General features: G+C 36.7%; 1 protein-coding gene across 1 annotated transcript in view; it reads right to left on the bottom strand.

Moving 5' to 3' along the window:
- Positions 1 to 3,588: 3,588 nt before the first annotated feature.
- The window catches only part of pstpip1b (proline-serine-threonine phosphatase interacting protein 1b), a 7,964-nt gene continuing 1,537 nt past the window's right edge, over positions 3,589 to 10,015 (bottom strand). Inside the window, exons 2-15 of the mRNA XM_016502016.1 lie at positions 9,347 to 9,447; positions 9,202 to 9,276; positions 8,920 to 8,954; positions 8,723 to 8,829; positions 8,405 to 8,467; positions 7,716 to 7,820; positions 7,246 to 7,291; positions 5,936 to 6,015; positions 5,506 to 5,604; positions 5,313 to 5,409; positions 4,689 to 4,758; positions 4,560 to 4,594; positions 4,294 to 4,397; positions 3,589 to 3,902 (exon numbers count right to left, since the gene is read on the bottom strand). Of these exons, the coding sequence (XP_016357502.1) occupies positions 3,711 to 3,902; positions 4,294 to 4,397; positions 4,560 to 4,594; positions 4,689 to 4,758; positions 5,313 to 5,409; positions 5,506 to 5,604; positions 5,936 to 6,015; positions 7,246 to 7,291; positions 7,716 to 7,820; positions 8,405 to 8,467; positions 8,723 to 8,829; positions 8,920 to 8,954; positions 9,202 to 9,276; positions 9,347 to 9,447 (1,209 nt within the window). The 3' untranslated portion in view covers positions 3,589 to 3,710. The remainder of the gene's footprint in view (positions 3,903 to 4,293; positions 4,398 to 4,559; positions 4,595 to 4,688; positions 4,759 to 5,312; positions 5,410 to 5,505; positions 5,605 to 5,935; positions 6,016 to 7,245; positions 7,292 to 7,715; positions 7,821 to 8,404; positions 8,468 to 8,722; positions 8,830 to 8,919; positions 8,955 to 9,201; positions 9,277 to 9,346; positions 9,448 to 10,015) is intronic.

Raw genomic sequence — 10,015 nt, 5'->3', positions numbered from 1 at the left:
TACATTTTTTAAAATTGAGATTTATACATCATCTGAAAGCTGAATAAATAAGCTTTCCGTTGATGTATGGTTTGGCCAAACAGGAACGATTGTTGACGCTTAGTCCCACCCCCGTGCCCAGATTGGTTCAAACTGTCCCATATTCAACCAATAAACAGGTTTTGGTCTTTTGAACCACTATTTAGCATATTTCTTTGGAAATATAAACAAACGCAAAGTAAAAGGAAAGTCTGTCGTGCGTGCATGAAAACAAACACAAAATAACACATTTGCATGAGAAAACTCTGAAAAAGCACAAAAAACACACGACAGAGCACTTTGACATAAAACAAACCAAAAACAAGGATGAAACAGCGGTACATATAGGATAAAGCACTGGAATTTATGTCTTCGCGTCGCTAGTCGATGTCCCGGTAAAATCAATTCCGATGCAGATACAGCGAGCGGATCGATCAATTTATATTATTTAGTGCATGAAAACAAACACAAAATAACACATTTGCATGAGAAAACTCTGAAAAAGCACAAAAAACACACGACAGAGCACTTTGACATAAAACAAACCAAAAACAAGGATGAAACAGCGGTACATATAGGATAAAACACTGGAATTTATGTCTTCGCGTCGCTAGTCGATGTCCCGGTAAAATCAATTCCGATGCAGATACAGCGAGCGGATCAATTTATATTATTTATATTATGTAAATAATTCTTTTATAATTCATAAAGATAATTTGCACTATTTTTTCTGTTGCACTCTGAATATTTCTCACTCATTTTGTGTGTAGTTTGTGAATCATTTGCGCTGTTTGTATTTTTGTTGCAGAAGACAATTTGTGCAATTGTTTTTACTACTTGCTGCACGGTTTGTGTTTATTGTTCATACTCGGATTGAAAATATATTTATCTGAAAAAAAAAAACTTTTCTACTGTGTTTTGTTATTATATAACACTCTTTCCATTTTCTTTACTCCCTAACGTTTTTGGACACATCTCTATTGTTAGTAAACTAAATAGGCCTGTTTTTCACTGAAAAGCGCCTATAACAATATTGTAATAAATGGCTATAATTTGCTTGGGGAATGTTATATGTAGACAAAATTTTATTTGGACGTGTAAAACACCCAGATACAACTTTCTAAAGAAAAAGATCCAAACTTTAGGAGTTTCTGTTTGAGTACACGGTAAAAAACACCCAACTGTTGCTTGCATTTTTCTTAAAATTCTGTAAATTCATTCATTCTTAGAGAAAACAAAAGGAAAATTGGGACTTTAAATTAGCTAGACTTAAACTTCAAATTCTCCTGTTTATAATGATATATGGCACTTGATGCTGACTGCTAGAATAGGTCTGAAAAACAAAGAAAAGTGCAGGTGTGTCAGGCGCCCCAAAAATGTTCTAGGTTTTTAAGGGTTAAGTAACAATGTACTGTATAAATAAGTAAATGTGTTTTATGTTCAAGCACTCAATATTAAGACACTGCTACAGTCAAAGCTTTGGTCAGATGGAAAGTATAGAATTTGAAGGGTTAAACAATTAGGATAATGACGTCAGACATTTTACTGTTAAATGTACTGTATGCACGTTTGCATGTCTATTGCACTTGTGTTTTTCATCATACAATTTTTTACATGAATATGTCTACTCAGCACAAACTTGCACAAATAAAAATGCATAATACGTAATTAAATACAAGATCAGATTGTATGTTTTTATTTATTTTCACATAATTTAGTCATAGTATCCATCCATCTATTCTCCAAACCTCTTATTCTAATCATGGGCCGCAAGCAGAGAATCATGTTGGATGGATGCTAAGTTCATTTTTGTATTAATTTATTACATTTATGGATTCTACAAGCTGTTATGTTTGCTTCAGCGGTTGCTCCAGTTTGGATTAGGGTCTTTAGTTCATTTAAACAAAGTCTGCTGCCTTAATCTCCCCTTCCGTACCCTGCCAGAACGTGATGGATGTATAGAATTATCCCCCAGCTGTTAGGTAACAAAAACTACCAACAATGTGACCCAACACTCTCACAAAAAAGGTACCAAACTGTCACTGGGGTGGTACACTTTTTATGCTACAAATATGTACAATTTAGGGGTAAATAAGACTTTTCTACCTTAAAGGCACAATATGTAATTTTTCGCCGCGAGAGGGCGCGTATTCAAAACAAACAAATAAACAAAGGCGTGGTTTGATGACGCCGTGACTGAGTGTGGAATCATGGGAGTTGTCGTCTTCATCCCCACAGCCGATGCAATCCGACGGGACTCGGGCAGAAATCATGTATGAGCTAATGATATATTAACGCAGTAGAATGAAGCAGGGTGAGGCTGAAAGCCGTCGAAGCGAAACGAGGCCGCTGAACGAGTGCGACACACGGCTCGAAAGCAGCGGAGCTTTTATTATGCCACAGTCGACTGCTTCCGCGCCTTCCGGTCGTGCGTATGTGGGGAAAAAAAGCAGCGCTGTTTTATCATACTAGATACATTTGAAAGTTCTGTTATAATGCTACTCTGTGCGGTCGTCACCGGTCTAATAAAACGCACAACATATTAAAGCGTCTTTGGTGTTTCCATGTTTTCTACAAAACAAAACCGGAAATCGAGGGTGTATGACGTCATTGGCAGGCGACACAATGACACTATAGACACGGTCCGTGTGACTAGTTAAAATTGCTTATTTCTCTGGATTTAAACATTCTTCGAAACATTTGGGATAATGTAAGTACACAAGTCAGCAAAATATATAACACTGTTCTAGTGGTTTTTGGATATTTTAATAAAAAAATCTTACATATTGTGCCTTTAAGGAACAGCCCCAGTGACAGCTTTGTACCTTTTTTTTTTCTTTTTTGAGAGCGAGATCAGATGTTTGCATATCTCTGTGCATTTACTTGGTGTGCATTTGAAACAGGCAGAGAACCACTCCAGGGGCTTTTTTTAATTAATTTTATTTTGTAACAACTTAATCTTGTGCTTGTTTATATTTTTTTGATGTACATTTATTATAAACATTTTATTTCAGGCTAGATGGATGGATGCGTTTTAGCTTAAGAGTTCCGCCCCAGTGACAGCTTTGTACCTTTTTTTTCTGAGAAAGAACAGATATTTGCATATTTCTGTGCAATTATTTGGTGTGCATTTGAGTTTAATCAGAACTTACTCAAGGTTACTTATGATTTTATTACAGTTATGCCTGTCTTCAGTTGAATGTGGCTTTTAATGCATTTACATTTCTGAATGCATTGCTGAGGAATATGGGTTTTGCATGTCCTTTTTTGAGGGAACTTGCATGCAGATTACAACATCTACCAGACAAATAAGCTATGATAAATTATAGCAATATTACAAAATTAATAATAAATATGTACATTACAGTATATTAATACACATTACAGTATACATTTATTAAAAGAGGTGTATGTAAAAAAAAGAAGAAGAAATTCATAATTCTAATATAAGTAATATAATATTTTTGTATAAATCCTAACTATACACCATGGTAAAAACTGGACTAAACCTTATCATAATCAGAACTATTAGACAAACAACTGCAGAATAATTTATATTCACGATGCCTGTCGAGAAAGCTAATATCTTTCATACAGCTAATATGATGTACTGCTAGTACACTGATATAATCACTCTACATCAATTTGCATGCTGAACTAATTCACAGACTTAGTGTAATGACTACTAAATTCTATTTGATGGGATTATGTTCAGGATGAGCAGCAGCAAGACGTGTACTGTAACTCTGTGGTGAAATTTTGGTCAAGTACGTTCCAGGGACCAGCCCGGATATTCCATCCCTCCATGCTCTCCACCACCCATCCTCGCCTTGCTCAGTGATTGTGACAACTTGTCCTTTACTGACAGACAGTTCATCATCTTCCTAGAAAGGGCAGGGAGTTGAGTACACAACTCATATATATATAAAAGTTTTTTTTTTTATAAACCTATAAAGACATTTTAAACTTTTTAACAAGGCTGCCAGGCAAATGTCTCTATGTTAAAAATGACACTTATGAGGTTTATATGAATTTCTTTGAATTAAAATTAATTTTATTTCTACTTTCAATTGTAGTTCCCGATTGCTACCTCAATTCCAATTCTGAAACTAAACAGTAACTGTAAAACGCATGCTAAATTCAATTCTGAATTGTGCACAACCGTGGAGTCCGTTACAATAATCAGTTTTACTAAAAACAAATACATGACAAATGCAAGTTTGTCTGTACCTCTAGGATAAAAACTAACTATAAATAGTTACTGTATTCATTTACCTGAGCTTTAAAATCATATAACACCATGTGCTTCTCAGTTACTCCTCCTGTTTGTTGAGCTGATGTGTACGTTCCAGCCGAATTACTGCCTGCTTCAGGATACCCTGTGATGTACAGTAAGGACAGCAATGTTCAGTGCAGATCATTCCTAATACTGTTTATTAAAGTGCTAGATTTCACTGAAATGTATTGTGAGTATATTAGTTTAATGCTCTTTGCATACTGACTTAACTGTAAGTTTAAGACTTCACAGAAGTAATACTGACCACTGAAAGACATCCCTGGAAGAATGACAGATAATCTGCAGATATAAAAGACAGAGTTTCACAATCAAGTTGCAAAAAACATAAAATAGAAGTAATTCATAATTAAGTTTATGTAGTTCAGACATTCACCTTTTCGTTTCAAGCCTCCTGACTCCTCCATTAGCGTCCACGTCAGAGTAACTCTGAAACTCAATGGGAGCTTAAGAGACAGAGGAGTGACTGTCAATTTATGTAGAATTTCTTAACAGCATCACATCATCTTATGTCAGCTCTTTAACCAGAGCCGATCCTCCCTATACGCAAAATACGCAAGCTGCGTAGGGCCCCCGAAACACCAGGGGGCCCCCTTGCTCTCAAAGATGATTTAATTTTAGTTTCGTTTTTGAATTTGGCCAGCGGTAATGAAAACATGAATGATCATTTCTTTTAATGCGGTGTGCTGTCGCCCTTTCTATGTAAAAATCAGTCAAATCATGTAATGTGAATGTCGTACAGTCTTGCTCAAGAACAAAAAAAAAACGTGTTGAAAGTGTACCGAGCCTCGGAAGAGACACTGTTTCTCAAGCGCTTTCCGCGAGCGCGACTCGAGACGGAGTGAAACACGGATAAATGCGTTTCATTCATTCGTTCATAACCACTCATACCCCCCACCCCCTGCCGACACAGTTTTACGTAGGGCCCCCAGAAGTCTAGGATCGGCACTGTCTTTAACTGTTAGATTTCTGAAGTAAATCATGTTGATGGTGAATTTACCTGGAGGACGACAGGCCGTCTTTTTCATTTTAATGAAGCAGTTGTTGTCAGTGATGATGTCACACTGCTCTAAAAGCTTTCTTACTTCCTCATAGCACTACAAAACAAAAGAAAACAGTTGTTATAATTGTAAATTATAAACAGCATTTGGATAGACTTTGGTATATAAAGATGGAGAAATGTGGACATGTACGTCATCATCCTGGACACACTGCATGGACAGCAGATTGCAATGATCCCATAACACACAGCGCAAGATATTAATGCGCTCAGACTCCTGTTGCTGAAACACCTACAAGGCGACACACAAATACAAAACAAAAAATATTTTTCATGTCACTTCCTTTTAAAATGCGGCCAGTAAATTGAGAACTATTTCCTTTTTTTTTTTACTATTTTTGGTAATGACATTTTCTTGACTCGTCTAAATCTCAGTAAATATTCTCCAGCTCTATGACAGAATGCTATGACTGTTTATCACATGCCTGTGAGATTGTCTTCTCTCATTTAGTCATCATTACCCTAAAGAAAACATGAAGCTCTGCTTAATTCTTTATACATGCCTTCTTCTGTAAACATGACTTTTTTCGCAGTCTATGCATGTTTTTGTACACGTTCTTTACCTCACATGCACTCCTGTATGTGCGCTCCCAGTCCTGGCAAGTTTTCTCAAATTGATCGACATTCGTTTTGTACTGCTTTTCTAAACCAGCAAAGAAAATAAAACAGAGAGCCAGCTCTCCATTAATGAGCTATTTAAGAAAATAACTTGGCAGAAAATGTAAATAACATGTAAAAAAAGAAAGCTTGGAAATTTCCAGACATACTTTAAGCTCTCATATCTACACAACCATTCAGAAGTTTGGGGTTAGTAAGTTTTTGTTTTGTTTTTTTGGAAGAAATTAATACTTTCATTCAGCAAGGATGCATTAAATTGACCAAAAGTGACAGTAAAAACATTTATAATGTTACAAAAGACTTGTACTATATCCAGTTTTTTGTACTTTATATTCATCAAAGAATTCTGAAAAATGTAGCATGTTTTCCACAAATATATTAAGCAGCACAATGGTATTCACTGATAATAATAAGAAATGTTTCTTGAGCACCAAATCAGCATACTAGAATGATTTCTCGTGTGATACTGAAAACTGGCAGCTGAAACTTTAGCTTTCTAATCACAAAAACAAATTATAATATATAATAATGTTTTAACAAATATAATTTTTTACTGTATTTTTGATAAAATAAATGCAGCCTTATTGGGCATAAGAGACTTTCAAAATCATTTAAAAAATCTTACTGATTCATACACATACACACAATGACTGATTAAATGCTTGACTTATTTTGACTTCTTCCAAGAGAGACATTACAATCCATCTATCCTCTTACTGCCAACAGGATCATAACAACAGTTAATGCTGAGTTCACACTGCACGATTTTCAAACTCGTCGGATCGCCATTGTTTTCACACTGCGTGACTATCTGGGGTAGCATCCAGTTGCAGCTGTGTTCACACTGCACGATGGAACGACGACAGGAGGTTACACACTGCATGACTTTACAATAGGAAGAATCGCCGACAGCTCTGTCTGGTGCCTGCATGATTTTAGCCCGATTTTTCACTCGCCGACAGGTTTTGCGAAATCACCGACAAATGCCCGACATCGGAGGCAAATCGGTGCTCGTTCACGCAAGTGACAATCACGCAGTGTGAATTATCAAAGATGCGATCTGAGGGAATCACCGACGCGTCGCCGACACCCGTGAAATATTTGGCATGCTATATATCTGGAGCTGACGGCGATTCACAATCACGCTGTGTAACTGGATGCTACCCCAGATAGTCACGCAGTGTGAAACCAACAGTGATGCGACATCTTTGAAAATCATGCAGTGTGAACTCGGCATAAGTCTGTTAGCACAAACCTGCCAGGTTGGCTGCCTGCCTGCATAATCGGGCTCTGTTCATCACCTGCAACATAGTACAACATAGACTGATAAATAGCCATACTCAATGTCTGAACCTGACTTATTTGAAGAGCAGTGTACAAATAATCTGGAACGTAACTGGTATACATATTGACAAAATTGTCACAAAGTCTCTATTCTAAAGAAATGAAAGTATTACACTGACTGATGGTAGTACAGTTTCTTACAACACTGAGGTGGAATGATCCCCAGTCAGACTGAAACAACTTTGCATTGCTTTAATCCTCATTTTGGCCTTACTGTGACCACAAACTTGCCAAACGTAATTTTTCACTGTACCAAAATTCCAGAATTAAAATGAGCACTTCTCTTTAGGAAAATATAGAAACATTTAACTTACTTTGGTATTTAGTGTATAAAAAGTTACAGTACATGCTAAATGTTTTTTTCAGTTCAGGCCCTCACACCTTTTCTGATTGCCGGTGGATGGAGGTGGTCACATTTGTCTTCTTCCCCACTGCTTGCTCAGCCTCTTCTGCCTCCTTACACCTCTGCTCATATAACCGTTTTGACTGTAGGACATACAGTGAAGAAAATAGTTTCAAAGTAAGTAAAAGTGCAAGACAAAAGTGAACGGGGAGGTGGGTATAGAGCTTGTTATACAAATGTGTCTAAAAACGTATCGCACGATCTGTGGTGTTTCTGTGGTTGTACAACACAGGAAGTTCAAGTCTTATTTTATCCAGAGACAGCATGCATACCTACAAACCAACCAACCTATTCTTATTTTCTCTCATTCACTGTCACCATCTATGACTATTCAATTTTACTTTCCTATCTCTCTCTACACATTTCTTGGTGGTAAAAATAAATGTTTGAGTCTTCAAACCCAAAGTCAATGAACAAAAGCCTGCATTTATCTACTGTCTAATCATGCCCAAATTCATTCTACAAGTACAGTCACTACATGGCTAGGGGCTTCTGTTTCTTCTTTCAGTTTATACTTCTTTCTCTTCCTCATTTGGCTGATACTGAATTAGGGTGGACCCTGAGAATGATGTGTCATGTACGCCATGAACAACTAATGAAAGGGGAAACATGAGGACTTAACTTTTATTAAATAGATATTTGTTTTAATCAGATTTACTGTACTTACCTCGATGGTCTTCTTGTGCAACAGCATTTTAGGCTTCTGAAGTTTTTCAATAATCTCTTCAAGCTAATTAGGGAAATAGACATTAGCTTTGATCTTCTATCACTTGCATTATTAAATTAATGATATTCGTTGCCATTCACTCTTTACAAAATACAACAAATGATGTCTGTATTAATGCAGGTGACCATTTACAGTAAAATGCGTATGTGCTTACAAACCAAAATGGCAGTTTTCTTCCTCTTTCACATTGACCATGGAACATCACTAAAGTGCTGAGCTGTGTGCATAACATCCTGGATCATTTGATTTATTTTCTACCTTTTTTCTCTGTTCCCTCTGGTGCTCTCGAAATGCCTCTATTTTCTGAACTTCCTCCTTTATCCTTTCAGATAGATGGATGTGCAGGTTTCCAGTCTTCTCAATTTCTAGAAAACAATGCAAATCAGGTTGAGAACATAGCATTCAAAGCATTTTTCTAGGAAGGAGGCAAAAGGGAATTGCATCACCTCACATACCTGCTTTTAACTTGTCAAACGATGCCTTTAATGTTCTGAGTATGGAAAACAAATAATGTAATGAATACATAAACACTTATTTCACACACTTATGGACACATATACTGCATATTGAAGCTAAGAAAGTTTTACATAAATATGAGGCAGTTACTAAGAATAGTTGTGTGTGATTTGATTTATTCAAAAGTGACTTTTCCTAAAATCAACATGTCATTTGAATCCAGAGAAGGGCGTGTGTTTTAAAATGGAATTTGTTTGCGTAATATTCATAAACCAATTTACCCAATCTCGGTTTGACCTTCTGCCTTCCGAGCAATTGCCACCAGGTCTCGTCCGTACTTCTCCTCCGCTAGTGCTCTGTTAAGGAGAGCAGAAGTCACATACAGACATTCACAGAGACACACCGCTATAAATAACTACTCCACACCTCATTTTCAACAGTTCTTCTACATCTTTGCACATGTGTCTGCCATCCTGTAACCTCTGCAATATCGCCTCATATCCTGACTGGTCAGTAAAGTCAGTACCCTGAAAAGATACCAAACATGCAACATATGAGATACATGAGACACATATATAGTAGTCATTCCGATATGTACTAAGGACACTATTCTTTGGGGAACCATTAAAAATGAGTAATTAAATGTGAAAATGGTCTTGAATAAGATTTTGAAGATTGTAGTTTTAAATTTAACTGCTCTCAAAATGTAATGTTATTACAAGGAAATCTATGCTTTAAAGGGGTCATATGATGTTGCTAAAAAGAACAATATTTTGTGTATTTGGTGTAATGAAATGTGTTTATGCGGTTTAAGGTTCAAAAAACACATTATTTTCCACATACTGTACATTATTGTTTCTCCTCTATGCCCCGCCTTTCTGAAACGCGTCGATTTTTACAAAGCTCATCGGTCTGAAAAGCAAGGTGTGCTGTGATTGGCCAGCTATCCAGTGCGTTGTGATTGGCCGAATACCTCAAGTGTGTGACGGAAATGTTACGCCCCTTAACATACTGTGATGCCTTGTCCCGGCCGAAACGATGAGACAAAAACATTCAAACCCATTATAAACGAGGCATTTGTTGCATCCAGTGGGG

This window comes from Sinocyclocheilus anshuiensis, unplaced genomic scaffold (assembly GCF_001515605.1).
Source record: "Sinocyclocheilus anshuiensis isolate Anshui unplaced genomic scaffold, SAMN03320099.WGS_v1.1 scaffold154, whole genome shotgun sequence".
In the NCBI taxonomy this organism is placed as follows: domain Eukaryota; kingdom Metazoa; phylum Chordata; class Actinopteri; order Cypriniformes; family Cyprinidae; genus Sinocyclocheilus; species Sinocyclocheilus anshuiensis.
Note: the sequence above shows the minus strand (reverse complement) of the source record. Positions and strands in the feature narration are given on the sequence as shown.